Source organism: Choloepus didactylus, chromosome 14, assembly GCF_015220235.1.
Source record: "Choloepus didactylus isolate mChoDid1 chromosome 14, mChoDid1.pri, whole genome shotgun sequence".
Lineage (NCBI taxonomy): Eukaryota > Metazoa > Chordata > Mammalia > Pilosa > Megalonychidae > Choloepus > Choloepus didactylus.
In genome coordinates, this window is record NC_051320.1 from 40,119,896 (window position 1) to 40,140,981 (window position 21,086).

General features: G+C 35.9%; 1 protein-coding gene across 7 annotated transcripts in view; it reads left to right on the forward strand.

The window, feature by feature from the left end:
- RALYL (RALY RNA binding protein like) overlaps nt 1-21,086 on the forward strand; it is a 727,077-nt gene that overhangs the window by 167,756 nt on the left and 538,235 nt on the right. Inside the window, exon 1 of one of the 7 annotated variants that reach the window (XM_037802769.1) lies at nt 8,371-8,388. The exons of 5 other annotated variants lie outside the window; for them this stretch is intronic. Coding sequence is in view for 1 of the 2 variants with exons in the window: in XM_037802770.1 (XP_037658698.1) it covers nt 19,141-19,144 (4 nt within the window). In the remaining variant the exon portion in view is untranslated. Of the gene's footprint in view, nt 1-8,370; nt 8,389-19,126; nt 19,145-21,086 lie in introns of those variants that run through there. One more of the 7 variants, XM_037802770.1, reaches the window with a different exon arrangement.

Genomic DNA, 21,086 nt, shown 5'->3' on the forward strand with positions numbered 1-21,086 from the left:
TGTTATATTAACCTACTAAATGTTGTTTTGAAACACTTAAGAGATTGTAGCTGCTTAAAAACTCCCTGTCACTGCCCAAGAGGGCTTTGGTAGCCAAAGGACTAAGGAAAGCACTGGACGCATTCTGAGACATGAGCTTTTATTATAGGGCTTACCTACAAGGTGGGGAAGTCGAGTCACGTTGCCCTGAATTCAGGACCTTCTCTGAATGGATTCAGGAGCTGCTGTGAATGGCGGCGGGTTCAGAGCTCAATGTGAAGATACTCCGCATTTTGGGGAGGCTGAATAAGCTGGTTATAAGGACTCGACATACCACTGGGTATGAGAACATAAGGTGTGGTGGGGGTCTTGTGATGTAGGGAGAGATTGATTGTAATCAACAGGGAGGAGGGGAGGATTGTAGATTATTTTGTAGATAACAGTATCTCAGGGAGTCTCAGGGAGGAGGTAATTTCAGGTATAAATTACATTTAGCACCTGATTTTACAAGAATAGGTCAACTTAACTGACCTAGGTCACGCAAACTGCTATGTGCAGTCTTCAAGGCCCTTGGGGAATGTCCTGGGCTCAGGGTTCCCACACTCCCTGTTTATAAAAGAGGTTTATGTTTTCAGTTGAAATGTTCAAGAAAGTTCTAGCATAAGAGGGATTGAAATGTTCAGAAGAGTTCTGAGTTATTCATTCCAGTGAAGACTCAAGGACAATAAATAAGGCAATATGGTAAGAATCCTTTCTTTATCTTGACTACAAGTAGGACAAGAGAAAGCAGACAGCAAAAGATACTGTAAAATAAGAAATTTTATTTAGATGTAAAGAAATGTTTCCTGGTGTGGAAAATAATTGCACAGAAGGATTTATTTAGTGAAGTTGTGGGATTTTTGGAAATCTTTAAAAATAGAGTACATTTCAATCTCTCCAGGGATGTATGTGATATGCCTGCAGGCATTGAGTGTGGGATGAATTAGATTCATTGCCTTGGTTCTTTCACACCAACAATTCTATGAATCTATAGAGGACAATAAAATTGGATAATTCTCACTGTGTTCTTCAGGGAGTCAGGTTTCCAGACTGCTTTTTCTAACAATGAATCAGTGCCAAAATATTACCTTACATTGAACAACTTTTCAAATATAGGAAAGGAAAAAAATATGACTGGAAAATATAATATGCTAGAGCCTTTCCATTTTAGGAAGGCTGTGTTTTCTGAGGCATATTAGCATTTCCTCCCCTATAGTAAGAATGAAATGATTAAAGTCCTAGTGTTAGCATTACCCTTGAAAAAGCTTTAATTCTGATTATGCTCTTGAGTTGAGGGAAAATTGAATTAATTCTCAATTAAAAATATATGTGAAATACTGATGTGTTCTTTTACTCTGAGCAGTAAACTTAGTTTCTCACATAAGTTCCTTTCCCTACTTTGTGTAATATTGTTCGATCACTGTTAACACAGATTTGGTCTTCCAGCTTACTGGAATTTGTTCCAGCTGTGGTTATGTTTCAAAATGAGGGCAGTGGACACACAGGTCAGAGCCGCAGAAAAACAGGAAGTTGGGAGGTGGCCCAAGTACTCTCACTAGGGAGGCATTGAAGAAATTGAACAGAGAAGAAACTGGGACGGCATTTCTGAGTTTGGTGCCAAGGAGTGTGGCGAGGCTACCTCAGAGCTGTGGAGAATTTAGTCATATATCCTTTACATCAAAGAAGAAACCCGAAGCCATCACTGGTTTGAAAAGCCAGTGGCCTTTTCTTTTTCTTTTCTTTTTTTTTTTGATCCATTTGATGTAATTCTTAGCCATGTTTCAAATGCAAATCAGAAGCAGGTCAGGCTGAGTCATTCTTACAAGGCAAAATTTGGGGGAAGCAGGAATCAAAGGCTGACAGAAGATGGCATTCTGAATCCGTAGAAAGCTATGTTTGAGAATAACCAACCCACCAACCGAAGTGTAAAAACCGACACTGAAGAAGAACACGCAGAAAGGGGAAGCGTGGATGAGGAAGTTGAGGTAAATCCTGTGGGTAAGGCTTCACTGGAAAGCATGTCCTTTTGATAGGCAGCCTGATACAGCAGACAAGCATTAGCTTCAGTGTGAGACAAACACAAGTTTATTCTTAAATTTTGCCACTTCCTACCTATGTGACTTTTGAACAACATACTTCATTGCTGTTTCTTCATCTGTAAAATTCCAATAGTAGTTCTTATTTTCTGGACTGTTGTAATTAAAATTAAACCATTACTGTGCCTGACATGCAATAGGGAATCAAAGAATAGTAGTTACTATTATTACGTTAAACTTCTAGTGGGTGGGAGAGTGCCTTTCATTCAGTAAATATTTATTGAATAAATACAGAATGCCAAAGAGTATTTGAGGATACAACCAGGAATGAATATATTAGTTCTTAAGTTCCCTTAGCATGGTTAAACTGCCTTTAGAATACAGATTGCTAGCGTCAAGGTATCTGCATGGTACCAGCTGTAGAGAGGAAGGTGTCAAGATTGCTTCTGAGAGGTGCGTGGAGAAATCACATCTGAATTAGGCAGTTTTTCTTTATTGGGATCACAACGGTTTCAGGCATCTCAGCCTCTAGATCATCCCTAATTATTTCCTCTAGAGGGATTCTTTTATCTCTGGTAGTAGCCTTTGGCCAGTTCTATATATATATATTTATTTATTTAAAAAAAATAAATCAGGGATTGAGTAGGAAAGCAGAAATACCATGAATAATTTAGAATAAGGAATTTATTATTGGAATTAAACTTTATAAAACTGGAAAGGAGTAATTGGAAAATTAGGGCGCACGCACACACACACACAAACGCTAATTAAGGAGCATGAAGAGGAACTGGTGAGGAAGTGTATAGAAAGCTGTTACCTTGCCCTGTGGTAGTGGGCATGAAGTCACTGTGGGATAGTTGGGCAGACATTGGGGAAATATGTGGATAAAGAGCAGAGAGAAAGCAAGGACAAATTGGAACATATGAGGACAGCTGGAACCCATGAGGACCAGCTGGAACCTGTGAACACAAACTGAGACTTAAAGGACCCATGGGGACAAACTGGAAGCCATGTCTTTCTCTCACTGCATCTAACCTCAGTGACATCTGCAGAAAAGCCACTAACTTCACTATGGATCTACAGATGACCGACTCCTCATAGGGACTGAAGGAGGTTATGGATAGGGAGAAGGGTGAGTTTGGATGAACTATGGGTTTGGCTGCTTTCCCATACCAGTAAGGTGAGCCCAACAAAACAGGGGCAGTGTGAGTAAGATGCAGTGGCTTCTGAGGCCCTGCACAAACCTTATGAGGGCAATGGGTGAGGCCTTACCTCTGTCATCCAAATTTCTTGCAAATTCTTCTGTGATAATTTTATACCTGATACGTATAGGAGAGGGAATTTTGGGAAATTTAATTTTCAGCTTAGCTAGGTTGATGCCTTGCAAAATCACCCTTGTGGAGAGTGAAGAGAATTGGTGTCATTATATACCAGCTCTGGGCTTTGCAATTCCAGGTAATCCTCTTTGCATCAACAGTTCTCAAGTGGAGATCTGGGGAGGGGTTGGAAATAGTAGACATATATGAACAAAGGGAAACATCCTAGAATCACTTGGGGAGCATTTTCTAACTGCTCATCTCTGCTTCTCTTTTTTTACCTCCCCAAGTCCTGAAATTTTGCTTGTGGTTTAGAGGAAGGGAACTCAGCTGCTGCTGAAGGATCACAGCAGGGCAAGTTTCTAATACTTAAGGAAATGTGCTCCTTCCCTCACATCCATCTATATGGGATAAAGCTGAGAACCACTGCTTGTATTCTATAGTAGTTTTCATTTATGTCTTTGTTTTTGCTAATTGGTTGACTCTTTAAAGACAGGAAGAGGGTCTTGTATAACTTTCTTCTCCCCTACATATTCCCTTACTTACTTAACTTACCTTATTTTCCTTGTGGTTACCATGGGGTTAAAATTTAACATCCTAAATATATAACAATCATATTTGCTTTGATACCAACTTAACTACGATGGCCTGTATATATACTTTTCCTCTTTTCCTCTGTCCCCCCACCGTTTATTACCACTTATATCTTTGTACATCATATGCCCCCAAAACCTAAAGTTATCATTACTTTTAATGCCTTTGCATTTTAGCACCTACAGGAAGTAAGAAGTGGAGTTACTTATCAAACAATACAATACAATAATACTGGTATTTATAATTACCCAAAATGGTTACCTTTACTTCAGGTCTTTATTTGTTTCTGCTGCTTTGAACCACTGTCTGCCACTTTCCTTTTGGTCTGAAGCTAGTGGTGACGAACTTCCTCGGCTTTTGTTTATCTGAGAATGTCTTAATCTCCACCTCAGGTTTGAAAGAGAGTCTCACCAGATATAAACTTCTTGGCTAGAAAGGAAAATTAAAAAAAAAAAAAAAAAGAGAATTCTTGGCTGGAGAAATTGTTTTCCTTCAGCACTTTAAATATTTCAAACCACTGCCTTCTTGCCTCCATGGTTTCTGATGAGAAATTGGCACTCAATATAATCATGTCTCCCTTGTACATAACATGTTGCTTTTCTCTTGCACCCTTCAGAAATCTCTCCTTGTCCTTTTCGTCTGATAGCATAATCGGTATATGATGGGGTGTATTATTTTTCTTCATGTTTATCCTGTTTGGTGTTCTCTCAGCTTCTTGGATGTACATATTCACATCTTTTGCTATTTGGGAAATTCTGTCATTATTTCTTTTGACTATTCCCTCCTTCCTCTCTTTCTTCCCCTTCTAGGACCTCATAATGTGTATATTTGTATGTTGATGGTTTTCCGTAGCTATCTAGGCTATTTTGGCTTTTAATATATATATATATATTTTTTTTTTTTCTGCCCCTCAGCCTGATTCATTTCAAGTCCTGTCTTTAATTTCACTGATTTTTTTTATTTTCCTACCTGCAATCTCTTCTTGAAAGCCTCCTGGGTATTTTTTGTTTCAGTTATCATGGTTTTCAACTCTAGTAATTTTGTTTGTCTCCTTTTTAAAAATTCTATCTCTTTACTTAAACCCTCATATTGTTGATTCGTTATTTTCCTGATAGCCTTTAGTTCTTTCTTGGTACTTCCCTTTGTTTCCTTGAGGATTTTTCAGATCATTTTTTTAAAGGGTTTGTTTGGTATATCCGTGTTCTTTTCTTCCTCATTGGTGCTTTCTGTTTTTTTATTCTCTTCATTTGGATGTACTGTCATTTCCTGTTTCTTTGTTTGTCTTACATTCTTTTGTAGCACACTGTACATTTTAATATTTTAAAATGTTAACTCTGGGATTTGCTCCCTGGGATGTCTGTTTCTTGGGTTTCTAACTAGCTGGTGATAAGACAGAAATTTTCTTGAGCTTCAGCACTCTTATTGGGAAGGTCTGCCCAAGGTGAATGCAATATCTAAGATTTCCCCTGTCTTTTCTGACCTCTGTCTTGTCCTGGGCTTTTGCTTCTTAGTTATTTTGGAGTACCCCTGTTTACAAGAGTTTGGTTGTTCCTGTTTTTCCAAGGAGACAGCCCTCCCTCTCCTGGGTCTTTAATGCTGGCAGGCCTTTGTCCCAGACTGTCCGCCTCTATAGTTTTTTACACTCCTTTCATTTACTCATGCTGCTTTTGCCTGGAAAGAAAATTCTGGGAGTAGGGTCACCACAGAGAGTACTTTCCCAAGTCAGTCTTTCCAAGTCAAAAACAGGCTCAGGGACCTACAAAAGAGATGAAGACCAGCTCCAAGTTGCCCTGGGAAGGGGATCAGGAAGTGCTCCACCAGCTTCTCCAGCAGCTTCCCTGATGGCTCCTGGAAGCCGAGGTTTCCTGTCCTGCCCAGCAAATGTAGTCCTTCAGCTATCTGTCCCGTGCAGTCCTGAGGAAGTGCTGCATATTTAAATCTCCACCACCTCTGCCCCTGACCAGGGAGAGCTGACACAATGGCTCCTGCTGCCTTTGTAGGGACAGGGTTAACACAATGGCTGGCATTGCCTTTGTCCAAGGTAGGTTGAAAGTATAGCTGCCCTCAAAGCCTGGAACTGGTGATCCAAATTCACTAATCAAAAGCTGTAATCAGCTATAGGCTGTGCCCATCCCTGTTCTTGGGGAAAAGGATTTTTATGTCTCTTCTGTAATCAGCAGCTAGCAAGGGACTGGACCCCATGGCAGCCTGTCACAAGAGTGTGTGGAGGGGCACCAACAGCCAACCTGTGGAGAGAGCAATTTACAATTCTTAACTGTAATTCATCTGCCTCTTCCTCCCACTCTTCCTTGGATGCTGTACAGTGTTCTTCTGACCTCTGGAGTTTTACAATAGTGGTTTCAGGCAGTTCCTGTCTGTTTAATAATTGTTTTGGTGGGAGGGCTGAGACCTGAAGCTCCCTATTCCACCATCTTCCCCAGAATTTTAAATAGTCTCTAAGACCACAGTCTCTGAAAATATGGGATTCTGTCATACCATTCCTTATGGTGAGTCTCCAACATGCTCTTTATGCAAAAGTTGCATTTTGCTGATGTTTCCTAATGTATTTAACTCTCATATTGAGAATTTATAGGCTAAAAAGGGACATCATTTGTTTAAGAGACATACGTATCCATGCATCTCTTTGGATATGTGCTTAATGTCTCCTGGTCTCTCTATTGGAAAGAGAATTTAATATATTTATATGTACATATGTAAATAGATTTACAGATATATCCATGTGTGTATTGAATAAGTGTTTCCAAATTAGGTATGTATTTGTTTTCATGGGTACTTACATTTGTACTTAAAATACTGACATGTAATCCTTTATGTAAAACCCTTGGAGACAAGTTTCAGAATTCATAATCAGAAAACCAATATAGTGCATATGCTTTGTTTTACATAACAGTCCCACAGCAGCATTTTTCCCACCTCATGAAAAAACAAATTAATATTTCTTCACCTATGTGTTTTTGATATTTAAAAATGATCAAATAAATACTGCAGGATCCTCACATCAAGTTCATGTCAAGTTTGGCTGACAAATGAGTTCAGGTCAGGTCAAGTTTTACCATAAAATGAATTAGAAGACAAACCCTTAGTTTTCAGAGAGGTTGGGATTTTAGCAATGAAGATAAGTGCTTTTGAAACTACATAAATATTTTGTCTGACCAGAAATCCCCCTTTGTGGGAAAAACTTCTTTGGGGATTGCTTCTGCTCCAAAAATGTGTTTTGCACTGAAGCTTACTTAACATGTATCTACAGACCAAACTCTCTCCTGGACACAATTGTTTGGCCCAGCTGGGGACACTGGACTCCAGCTAGGACAATCAGACTCCTTCCCTGGGATTTTTGAATTAGTGCACAATGCATAGTTGTATCAGTTACTTTGTCTCTGGTGGCAGAGGTTTGAGAGCCCTCAAAAGCCATGTGTTTTGGCTCACAGAGATAGCCTGACTGCATGGAGAGAGAATGAATGTAACCTATAAGCAAAGGCAGAGATGAGAAATGGAGAGTGTTCTGTCAGCATTGCAGGTCCTGGTTTTTGTTGCAGGAATGTCTATTTTTTTGCCCCCACCCATCCACCCAATTTTCCAGTAAGTTAGTGGTTCTCTTGGATTTAATGAACCAATAAATTCCCATGTACCTATGGTAATTTGATCTGGGTTTCAGTTATTTTCATTTAAAAGAATCTTTACCAAGAATAGAAATATCTCTTTGTTGAGTAGCAAATATTGATTTTGATTTTTCAGCACTTCCATTTGTCTTAGAGTCCTGCAGAGTAACCCAGGTGCCCATTAATGCTGTGTATCTCTAACGGCATAGCAGTTTAATCACAGAAACTGTTGGTACGTAACTAACTTTGAAATCTCCACTGCTTAACACAACAGGGTTGATTTCTTGTCTACAATACTTGGAATTCAATTTGCATAGGACTCTCCTTCACGTGGTCACTCACAGGCCATGTGGATAGACATTTCACCATTCTTTACTTTGAGACTTTTTTGGGGGGCTCATGGACTCATGCTTGCTGGTCGCTGTGGTGGGAAAGAGAGAACTGAGGGATTACGCACTTGCACTTAAATGCTATGTCACCAGTAACACGTCACTTCTCTGTGCAATAATTGTCAAAAAATTCTCACAAAGGAAGGGTGATGAGCTGAGTTATGGAGAGCAGCATTTTTAGTGAGCAGTATCCATACTATCCTCTTGGAAGCATGTTAAACTTTGTCCTGAGAACTGGATAAAATTCAGTATTTGTGATGGTCAAGTGTTTTTTCTTTAAAGAAAAACTGATGGAGGTCAAAGGAAAAGAGATTGTTTGAGAGCAGCTTCTGAAGGAGACTGAGTGTCAACTTTTTGTCAATGTATGCTTCAAATTTCAGGTCTGGGTTCTGCAGATTGTTTCTCTTCTCCAACAGTGAGTACTCCTTCCATGCCAGTTCATTCATTCCCTACAGATCAGATTTAAAGGCTAGATGAAGGGTATTTGAGTGAAAACATTAACAAGAGGATTTCTTTCCCCCTTTCATCGCTGGTTTTACTTTTCATTCAAACATGTTATTTTAGACATTCTTAAATCATGAGCATACTTATTTTGAACCTTTTAACATTGCAAATGGACCAGCTAAACTGCATGTTCTAGGAGAACAAGGAAATCAAGTGATACTAGTGAATAGAAAATACCAATCTCTCACATAATGCTTTATAGTTTAAGTAGTTATAGGAAAGTGCTCTCCTATTATAATACATTAGCCTATAGCAAACCATTAAAAACTCTAATGAATCCTTTTATTCTCAAAGAAAACTGTGTAAGCATTCAATCAATTAATATAATGGATTAAAAATAGAACATCATTTTGGTGGAACAGTTTCAGAATAGAAGAATTAGTGACATTTCAGATACTGAACATTCAACACAAACTATGATTTCAGCAGGGAGTCTTATTTGGTCTTTCTTCATTTTAATTCCATCAATTCCAAATTTTATTAGCAGCGATGGAATGCAAAAACTCCAACAATGATGCTTTATAAAACCCCACAAGCTTTGAATAATTTTGGTCTCTGTGGCAAATTTGTTTCTGAGGATATGTGTATGTATTCTTTTTCCAGGATGAATGATTTGATATTTCTTCTAGTGGGCATAAAAGAATTAAATTCTAAAAGAAAATAAATATTTTACTGTTTATAGGAAAATTGCTATTTATCTGATTTAACTTGGTTATGAATTCAAGATCAGGTAAGAAGACTAAAATGAATTACCTCACCTTCTGAACCCACTGCAGAAGCAGCAGGTTTGTCAAGAATAGTTAAGTTGCATAAATGAATGATGGTTTCAGAGTAGTTAGAACTAATATGGGAAATTACATACACAACCACAAACACACTCACAAACATGCACACATAAAGTGGGGTTTTGAGTTTGAGTGTACCAACTATGACTTTTGTAAATGGTCTCATATTATTGCTCATTAAAATTAGTATTTTAGAGTGGAAAGGGACAGAAATAGGAGCAAAGGAAACCTCCAGAACAGCAGAAAAAGAAAGTGTGCTGCGAGTGAATACTATATTGATGTAAAATCTTTAGAATGGCTAGATTTAGCTCCATATCTTAGAGTTTGAGTAATGACACAACCTGGAGGTGGGTAGGAAGTCAGAAATATTTTAAAGTATTGTAAATAAGCAAGCTGTAGCAGCCTGGCAGCAGAACGAGGGCTGTACAACTTACTCTCTTTGTGAAAGTAGGAGGTTGCTATGTGGTCAATAAGCATAGAAAGCTTCAGACTATAAGAGTTTGTCAGAGTATCTTGTTCCAGAGAAGTGAGAGAAAGAGAGGTTTACTAATGAGATTTTTATTATCATCTCTGGTTTAAAATGCTCAAAGGGCAGTAGGGCTGAAATATTAAATAATTAGGCAAAACAACTTGGTCTATGATGTTAGGAATAGAGATTAATTATGCTGCTCTCTTTATCTCATAATCCACTCCTCTTGCCTCTCCTCACAGATGCCCATTAATTTTGCATTATGGTTGGTTTCTTGAAGGCCCCCTAGAATCTCTACACATTCTGTCTTCTATATCCACTATCAAAACAAACAAACAAACTCCACCTTTGCCCCATTCACTCAGTGTTTACTAAGTGCCAGGAACTGTGCTAAACACATTAATTTAATTAAGGTTATCTGATTAAACAAATGTGTGATAACAGACATTGACATTATTTTATAATCTCTCACCAGAAAACACATTTGCAGACAAAATGATAGACCTAGGAGGAAGATGTTTAGAGATATTTAATGGATGATATTTAGTGATACCTAGTGGCATTTTACACCTCTCACTCCCCGCCCCCTCCAACTACAAAAACTTTCCATGACATGCCACATCCTTGTGTTTCTACATTGGATCCTGTCTGATTGTGAGAGTGACATGATAGAGAAAATAAAGCAATGCAAAACCTATAGAGTTAAGTTTAGTAAAATGGGCAACAAGTTGTAGTAATCATGCATGTGCGTACAGAGGATCCTTTTGACATCTTAAGTAAGCAGACTAAAGTCAAGAATCTCTAAGGAGATGCTTTCTGAAATATTTCTTATGCAAAATCATTAGAGATGAGAAAAATTTTCTATGCATCACCATTTTAGAGAACTTTTTCGAAAGGTAAACCCATTGAAGGTGTTTTCTTTAATGGGATAGTATTCCTATGGAAAAAAAATTAAGTCAACAAACTATAGAGTAGCTCCTTTAACTAAAAAGTAATATAAGAAGAGCACTGATGAATTTAGGGAACACACACACACACACACACACACACACACACACACACGCAACGGGTGATAATTTATTGTTCTGGAAACTGATAATGACATTATAAGAAGCCCGCTAATAAGACTCTTAGCTGTGATTAGCAGCAGAAAAGCCTGACCAGATTATAAGTTTTTCGCATGAACTTAAGAAACCTAAAAGCTAAAATGATATGCTTTAAAGTGCTTTGTAGCCAAAGAAGTCATTTATATAAAAACCATACCAAGGAATTCAAGATTTAAAGGAAGAGAGGTAAACAATGGAAACAGGATACCTCTGAGTTGCTTATGGAGAAAGTCCAGTATTCTTTTATGGGTCAACAACAGCAAAGAAAAATTTCTGGGCCCATTTTAATGAACACCCATGACTGGAAGCCATCATTATAGAAGAAAAAATGCCAAGTATTTGCCTTTTGAGAACCTTGGCAGATGAGGGGCCTCCGTTTACCTATACTCAGCCCATCAGAAGCATCCTCTGGCATTTGTTTTTCTTTAGTCTAGATGTATCATTAAGAAGCAGGAACAGTTTAAAATCTGTTCTGGATGTGGCAATACAAGCAGCAGCCGGTGCTCCAAAACGGAGGTGGGAGCGGTAAGGCAGTAGCATTTAAAAACATAGTTCTCATGATGTGATTTTTGGCTGTGGTTCTAACCACCTAGCTTCTTTTGAGTTTTGAATATTTTCAAATCTGGATCACCTGTCTTCATATTAATTCTATGAGCCTGACCTTTCCATTAAGGTCACTTTCTGCTGAAGTTATCCAGAGTCATTTATATTCTTTGCCAACAAAAATCTTGACAGTTACCCACATAACAGGTATTCTGATGGATACAAATTGTTCTAGTTTCTACTGTGAGCCAAATCCTTAGTGAACCATATGATCCCTTATTATTGTGAACTTCTTAAAGTTTAGGGTTATAATTTATCATATTTTTCTGCTCAGAGTCTGGAAGAGAGCTCATGTTTTTCTCCAAATGCTTATGCTGGTTTTACTTGTTTTAACTTATGTGTTTTGATTAGGCATTTATAAACTAATGAAATATGAATGTAAAAATAAATAGTTATTTTTATAAACAACTAAGTTGAAAGCCTTGGAAGGACTCAATAAAAATAACTTGTTTTAAAATGCTGTCAGTATAAGTTTAGGTGAAAACTGTAAACAGTTAGAAAAAGGAACCACAAAATCTCAAAGGAGCCTGTGCAAAGATTTTTTCTCTAGAGACTTGAAGTTTTTGTTACGCTTGTATGATTCCTTTTTTTTTAACTGACTTTTTAAAGTAATTGACCAACTGTCTAAATATTGATTTCTGATAATCTTGGTAAGAGAGCTTTTAGTACACTGTGAAGACGAGGAGAAATCATAGGGATAAAAATATTTAGATGATCTTCAATACAGGTCACCTGAAAATGGCAACAAGACTGGCTGGGTCATAGGAGAAATAAGATACTAGTGATAATGATAGTAATGCATATGCCATTTATTGGGTGTTTAATAAATCCTGGACACTATTTTATATACCTGTTTTGTATATATGATCTGATTTAACTCTCATAAGAATCCTGGAAATTGTAAGTTTTAATATGCCCATTTATAGATGAGAATATTTGAGGTTGAGATTTAAGTAACTTTTTTCCATGTTCAAGTTATGTTTTCAAGATTATTCAGTCATTACATAAGAGAGGCACTTTAATTCTCCTCATCAAATCAAAATGTGAATGCAAGGTAACAGAAGAGACTAATGATCATTTCATGGACCATGACTTTTATGTAGAAAATATATTAAATACATGGGATTCTGTTTCTTTACAGAATCTGTCATGGGAAATGGCCATGGGTAAATGTTACAGTAATTACCACATTATTAAAATTCGACATTCTGGCTGAATAATGAAAACCAAAAGAGTCATCACATCATTATTCAATTTGGGAAAATGAAGCCACAAGAAAATGTGGCCATTATTTAGAAAAACAAAGCTAAAAGAACAATAGAGGGAGTACTTTAAAAAGTATTGTCCAGCGCCATCTGGAACACCTTATCACAAGCTCCATATAAACGCTTGCCACAGATGAGATGAAGATCGGCACACCGGGCACCCAAATGTTTAGCTACCTGTAAAAGTAGAAGAAATCATCTCAGGATTACAGGTGTCTTAGAATAGTCATGTGGCCAGCCCAGTTGTGAATAGTTGAAAGTAAAATATATTTTATGACCAGTTGTAAATAACAGATCCAATGACTTAAAACTTTTATGTAGAATGCACTAAAGCAGTAACAGGAAGGTATATTCAGAATCAATTTATCATGTTTTTGTGAAAATTGAGCACCAAGATGTTATGGCACAACAGCGATATGCAAATATATGCCTCATACCTTATAAAGGATTATCATTTCTAATGATTTTAATCATTTTGCTAATAAGTATAATAATAAGCAGTAATAAAAATTCAAGATAATTTTCTGAAGTAGATATAAATAATTTATAGAGATAATATCATCCAACAAAAGATTTTTTAAAATGGTAAGGGTAAATTGTGATGCTCTTAGCCAAACTCTAAGTAACCACTATTCTTTGCATATAGTCAATGGATCAGAGTTCTGGCTGATTAAGCAATATGACTCTCATCCATCAGGTCTCCAGAAAAGACTAGTGAATCCCATTTTCTTACCCTGCAAATTGGTGGATGAAAACAAGAATAGAGTGAAGAAAGGTAACAGTTTCAGAAAGGGGAAAGCTTCTACAGTTCTTTGAAGCAATAAATAAGGAAAATCTACCATGCATAATGTATTTGCAGATTTAAGAAGCCCTTTATAAAGTTGGTACACCAAACCTATTAAAATTTAAGTCACCATAGGATGGCATATTTTGTCATGGGTAGAGAATTCACTTACAGCGAGGAAACAAGGGATAAAACAGACTTCCTTGCATGAAAACCATGTGAACTAAGGCTCAGTCCTGGGAACAGTTTGTTTTACACTTTTACAAAAGATCTGGTAGAGTATGTGCCCAGTAAAATTTATAATTTGCACATAATTCTGAGGATTTTCAGTTAAACTAGAAATATTTCAAGTGGATCTGTGTGAGAAGAATAAAATTGCGAGTTTTATTGTCAACAAATATAAGATCATAATTTGGAAACAGGCAATATATGTGAGTCCAGGAAGCTATCTACATCAAAAGCAATTACTAGGACATCGTGGGTCCTGTGACAAGAAACAAGAGTAACAAATCCAGGTCATAGGAAGGCTAGCAATTATAAGGTATGACCTCTCTCATTGAGGAAGCACAGTACTTGGCAAGTAGTTAAGATGAAGCCTCAAATTACTGAAATAAAAGAAATTTATTAATTACTGGAACTTGAATGCAACAGGATAGCCAAATCAGAGGAGAATTGGGTAAAAGTCGGAGCTGGATTCCCTGCAGATTCACTAGACCCTGACATGCATGGTTTTCTTTGTTTCTCATTCATTTTCATCATATCCATAACTTTCTGGTGCAAGTTCATGTTAATTTCTGACCTTGGGACCAACTGGATAACTAAAATTCAGCATCACTGACCCTAGCTGACAATAGAGTTGTATAGTGAGGAGAAGCATCCAGGCAAGTTAATTTGCCCCACCTGAAATACTATATACAATCTTGGATCTTAGATATGTAAATAAGTTGACATACAGCCAATGAAATGAGAAAAGAGGATGGTGTTCAAATGAGAAAAAGGTTCAGAAATAATGTAAAATATAGTATTTTAATATAAATTAAAAGTATAGGTTACTGAAGGGCCTGAGAATCTGATCAAGTGCCCTAAATGAGCCCCATCGGCAGGCAAGTTTGGGACATCGTGGCATAGAGTTTGTACTTAGTTTATGGATCTTGTGACCCTCAAAATAATGGTTTAGGATGAACAATAGATAGCATCATGAAGGATTATATAAACCAATGTATGATATACATACATAATGGTTCATTAAGGGAAGTGGAATATGTTCCTTTGGCAAACAGCCTTCACATTTTGGGGTAACATTATTAAAGGCAACTGTGTTTCCCAAAAACATTCTCCTTTGTAGATAATACCACATTTCATAGTCTGATACAAATAAGGATTTGTACCTATGTGTCCCCAAGTAGGTGTAGAAACTTAAGTCTTTAGGAAAAAGGTTTGTTTCAGTTTTCTTAAAATATGAGACAGTCTTTTAAATACTAATAGTTCTCCAAACATTCTTAGTATTTTATCCCTCTACTCTTCAGATACATCCTACTCATCCTAGGAACTAGGGAAATATGATTATTTTCATATGAACAGTTGATAATTCAGAACAAATCCTTCCAAACAAACATCAAAACTTCACATCCATAAACTCAGTGTTAGCTGACCTCATGCATACTCCAAAGCCCCACAAAATTTTCAAGATACAAATAAATTATTACTAATATTAATAAAGTTAATAGTGTATATCATCTTGAAGAAGCAAATAATACGTGAGAATGGCAAGGGAACATTTTCCGATAATTTATTTAAAGAATTTAACAAAGCAATGAGACTATTGACTGAATGTACTGCCAATTTGGTACTTCGGAAATAATGTTGAATTCCCTTTCTAGAACACTTACATGTTTTTAGAATTGCTTGGTTGGTTAGATAAACTGTGTTTCATTCTTCAGTTTTCTTTAAACAACTGTTACCAAAAATAGATTTCCAGGTAATAGTTTTACTTTCAAGATAATAGTATTTATGCTTATATCCCTTTGTTTCTTCTTAATTCACAATAAACTATAACATAAATCTTAAAATGTTATTCAAATAAAATTGTAACATAAAGTGGTTTAGAAAGGGTCAGCCATTTATTTGGTGCATTATCTCTGGTGCTTTGAACTCACGATATTGAAATAACTTTGGGCATGACTTGGTATAGTTAAATTTTTCAATACGTAGCCTATGAATAAGACAAGCTCCTATAATTTCCAAAAATAAGTGTGCATTTGAGAGTTTAATTTCTGTGTTTCTTCAGTATTTCATGTCTTCATGGACATATGAAAAGAAATAATATAATAATAAATAATACATTTAAATTCAATTCCATAGACAACAGTCTCATTCTGAGAATAGATGAGTTTGGGTGGTTGGGGAACTGGCTTTTGTAATAAATTTCCCCTACAGTTGTGGCTGAGTTATTTATTGATAAAATGGGCAAATACACTGTTCATAAACCATAGCTTACTGTAATAGTGAGCAGGGTCTAGAATTATGTAAATCGCATGGTTCCCATAAGATCTAGCTGATGTGTTTTCTTAAGATGGTAACTTTTGTCCTTGAGACACTTCATTTATTTTTTTCTTTTTTTGTTTGTTTGTTTTTTCACCTATCTCCAGGGCAAAATAAAGCTCTGTATCTGGCTTTGAGTTTACTACAATGAGATATATGATTTCTTAAACATAAGTGGTTATTTCTTAACACGATTGATAGTTTTCCTATTTATTGAATGCTTACCATATGCCAGGTCAGAGGCTCTATTTTTGTATTTCTATTTTATGCTCTTTTAGATTGAATTTCTGGAGGCCTGTGTGCTTGGCTTTCAAGTTCAGTTTTGCTCTTTGAAACTGCCTGTTTTCTCAGTCTTTTTGCTTTGCTGTTGGTTGCTCCCTGTTTTCTCAGATGCAGCCGAGTTCTCTGCAGCCTGTAGAGATGCCCAGACCACTTTCTCATTCAGATCAGGCTTCTACTTAGAATATGAAATTTAAATTGGAGGAGTATATTAAAAATTCCACTTATTTCTAGGTTCTTTTGAAATTAATTATCAAGAAATCTCACTATAGTAGGCATTGGAAGATGCTTACACTTTTAATATTACAATAATTGTTTAATTGTAATTATTTATCAATAACATTGGTAAGAGATGATCAGATTAGGACTAGATTACAGTGTCTTTCACAGGTTCAACACGGTGTATGTCTCCTTGACTGAGTGTAAAACTTTCACTCACATACAGTGAGGTCAATAATAATCCAATATGGGCAAGTGCTTGTTAATAAAAGAAGAATAATATTCCTGTTATTCATAGTACTATGACAGTATATTTAGATATATTACTGGTAATCAGCTTTAATAATAAATGCAACTTGAAATCAATCTAGTAACAATTTTTTGAAAAACACAGGTGCTAGCTAATAAAATAAAAAAGGTTTTCATCTAAACTGCAGTATTCTGTTTTTCAAGATCTAAAAAAAGATAGGCCTTTTTATTTGCTTTAATAGTGGTTGATTAATGTTAGAAGATTTACATTGGGAATTTTTGTGAATAACCTGATTTCATAGATGTTTGGCTAATTCTGTTTTATCCATTCCACCATCAAGTAATAGAGAAATTTTAATACTGGTATTCTATATGCTTCTTAATATATTAGGTAATTTCATACTGTGGAAAGACTATGCATTTTGGTGTTAGACCCATGTTATCATTCTGAAAGTGACCCATTTGATGTTTTACAGGTTATTTAATTTCTCCAAAGTCTTCATTTATTCATCTGAAAATGGAATTATGATGCCCATTTCACAGGCTTCCTCTCTCCTCACATTCAATCCATCATTAAGCCCTGTCATTTCTTCCTCTAAAATACATATAACCGGCATAATATTTCTAAGATTTAAACCAATGTATTTTCCTCCTTGGTGATGTCTACTCTTGTTGCCCCATAGTTCCATATCAAGAACTATTCCTGATAGGCCTTCATTGGAGAGTTGTTCTGGAGAGGATACTCTTTCCACTTAGACTTCAGTATGGCCTGAGAATTCTTGCCCCTGAGAAATGAAGACCAGATGGATATGAGTGATATTCAGATGAGGCGGGGAATAGGAAAGTCTGCAGCTTCTATTCCTTTATAGGAAAAAAAAAAAAAAAAGCCAGCATCCAGGCATGTGACTCCTCTTTTGAAATCCCAGAGGTAGAGAGGGTTTAGGGGAAAGCCAAAAGCAGTTAAGTGCCCAAGGCTTCTATTATCAAGTGGGAGGAAGAATGCAGCTGCACAGCTGAGGCCAACATCAATTGTGGGCACCCAAGCAGAATAGAAAGTTTTATAGCAAAATGTTTAAGCAAAGAGAGGGTCTAAATTAGCCATCCCACGGTAGCCTAGAGGGATGCAGAAGTTTCTGCCTGTTTTGTGCTGGGCACAAGATAATGTGAATTAAGAAGCTGTGAAGCTGCATCAAAGCCTCCATGACTAAATTTGAGATGCCTTCCCTGCAGAAACTGAGGGCTGAACAGCTTAGGCAGGAGCTGATGTAGGATGTAGTCTAGTTTAGAGAGTCTGTCCATCACTGCCACCAAGAGTCAAGGTGAATTCAAGTCAGCAAAAGAGGAACCTGGGTCCTAAACTTAGTAATACAATAGAACAAAATTTCATCAGCTTCAGATTCCAGTTCCCACTGGCCAGGTGGAAAGTGGTATCATCAAAGGGGAAGAAAAGACCCAGAGGGCAGCAAGGCTCTGTCTCCTCCACCCTCTTTAAGAGAATTTAAGCTCCTCCTTTACCACCAAAGTCACATGTTATCTTCTATGATTTTAAAGTTTTAGTATTTACATTTAAGTTTTTAATCCACTATGATTTTGTGTGTGTGCGTGTATCCGTATGAAGTATAGTCAGTATCTAATTTTACCACTTTTCATGTGGATAACTTATTTTTCCAGCACCATTCATTAAAAACAATACTTTTTTCCATCTTGAATTGTAAAGCTACCATTGTCATTTAGTATTATCTGTATCTTTCTATATCTGTCTATATCTATCTATATAAAGCTATCATCATCTATCTACCTATCATCTAGATGCAGTCTGTAATCTATTTCAGTGGTCTGCCCATTCCATAAATCTCCATACACCATCTCTATTTATTGCCATAGCTCAAAAATTAATTTTGTTATCTGGTAATGCACAAGTGTTCACTTTGTTCTTTTCTTCAAATTTGTAAATCATATGAACTCTTCTTGGCAGTTTACTCTTTAATAAATTTTAAGATCAGATTCTTAACTTCTGTCAGAAATGCTGTTAACATTTTGATTGAAATATATTTAATTTTTTAAATGACTTTGAGGGACAACCAGTTTATTTGCAATATGAACACACCTCTCCATTGAACAGAATGGAACAACCATTTTACACTCTTTTATTCTGGTTCTCTCAAGTCCTTCAGTAAGTGTTGTAAATTTCCTGAGAACAACCCACATCTTTCATTGGCCATTCCTGGGCATCTTATTATTCTGTGGCTATTGTGAATGAGTCCTTTTTATGTTTATATTTTTATTTTGTAGGTTGATATTGTACCAAGCATCTGTGTAGATGCCTCATGAATTCTGATACTTTTCTGATTTTCTTGGATTTAATGTGTAAGTAAACATAGAGCTAACAAATATGAACAGCTCTGTCTCTCTCTTTCTAATTTTAATGTTAAGAAGTTTTTGAAATGCCTGTTCTAATCACTATAGTTATTTTACATTTTTGATAGCTATCCTTTATCAAGTTAAGGAATTTAATTTATTTTCCTACTTCTCTAAGAGTATTCTTATGCAATAGATGTTGAATTTTATCTAGTACTTTTTTCCATTTTATTGAGATTGTTACATTAAACTCAATCTCGCTCACTATTTTCTTTGTTTAACATCAAATCTTCTGCAGGCATAGCAAACACACATCCTCAATTCCCTCCCCATTCTAGTCAAACTGCAGTAAGTTTACCCATGCCTTGATTATTAAGTCAATTAACCTATTTTAATCCTCATACAGTTTAATCTTATTGATGTATCTAATATGGACTGCTGTACCTTGGTATGTTTTTCTTCTTTAGTTTCTGTGACACTATTTTTCTCTGCATTGTTTTCATCTACCTGATCACTATCTTCATGACTTTTTATCCCTTCTTCTTCTCCCCTCTAAATATTAATGAAGTTGTCCATAAAAAAATAGAAATCATCTTTGAAACATTAAAGGTCTGTTTATTACTTAAGTTTTATTGATGATTGAAAATACAATCTGTCTATTGTGTTCTTTGAATACCTCTAAATTATTGACAAATTATATGTTCAAATTAGTGTCATTAAAATGTCATCATTTTTCCATTGGAGATATTTTCAGTCTTTTTTTTGTAATGATTTAGAAAATTCTGTATGACAATCCATATGTTGATATGTTGATAAATGAACATATGCTGGCTAAAATACTTATATTTGGGCTTCAAATTAAATTTATATTATTTATCAACATTAAGAAAGCAATAGGATAAGAAATACTCTAGTCAGGTTTTTTTAAATTGAGATATGAATTATAGATATAGGTCTTTTGAAATAGTTATTCATAAGACAGTTTTTGATCCCCCCCCCATGGTTTAACACTCCCAAATAAGTATTCTTCTCTCAAAAATCTGTTCATAATTCATATGATGCATAAAGAAAATACATTAACTAAGCAGATTGTACTATGATAGCTTGGATCATCAAACATTTGCAAGTTAAATTCAAAATTACTGTATTAATTTGAAGAATTAGCTGAAATTAGCATAATTTATTTGTTCTGTTACTGAATAACCAAAACTTTAAAGTTCTTCAAGCTATTTTTATAATTATTCATTTTGATTTAAATAAATGATGGGAGATAGGGAGTTTTTTATGAATATAAACATATATATATCATTGTATTGTAAATCATCTTGCCTCCAGTTGCCAACATGAAATGCCAAGCATTTCACTGCTCTTCATTTTTTATGTACTGTTGAACCATTTATGGTCCCTGTGCTGCCTTATGGAAAACAGTGAGATTCATCAACCTTTTTCACTTCATGAAGTACAAGAGATTTCATCTGTGAGCTTCTTTCATGAAAAGGACTGATCATATTTATTTCTCTCTGTGACATTAAAAGATGGTAGGCATTCAGAAATTCCTATTGGAGTGTGTGTGTTTACTTTCTCCATGGTAATAATCCGTAAGCTCAGTGAAGGTAGGCAGCAGGTTTATCTTATTTGACATTATGTTCCAAGTACTAACATAATGCCTGATTGGCATGAATGAATGCATTTCTTTCAAGCATTTTTATTTTATTTTATAAATGTAGTTATTAACTGAAATAGGTCACTTGTAAGTCCTTATCACCACTTGTTGCCTGAGGATGTCAGAAGGAATATTAAAACATGTTGCCTCCTCTCAAAGACCTTCAGTATAATTGAAGATACAGAACAATATATAGACATCAGTATAAGACATCATATAATTAGTATCCTTCTTGAATATCCCAGAGTATAAATCAGGTAGGAATTCAGAAAAGAGAGAAATGAACAG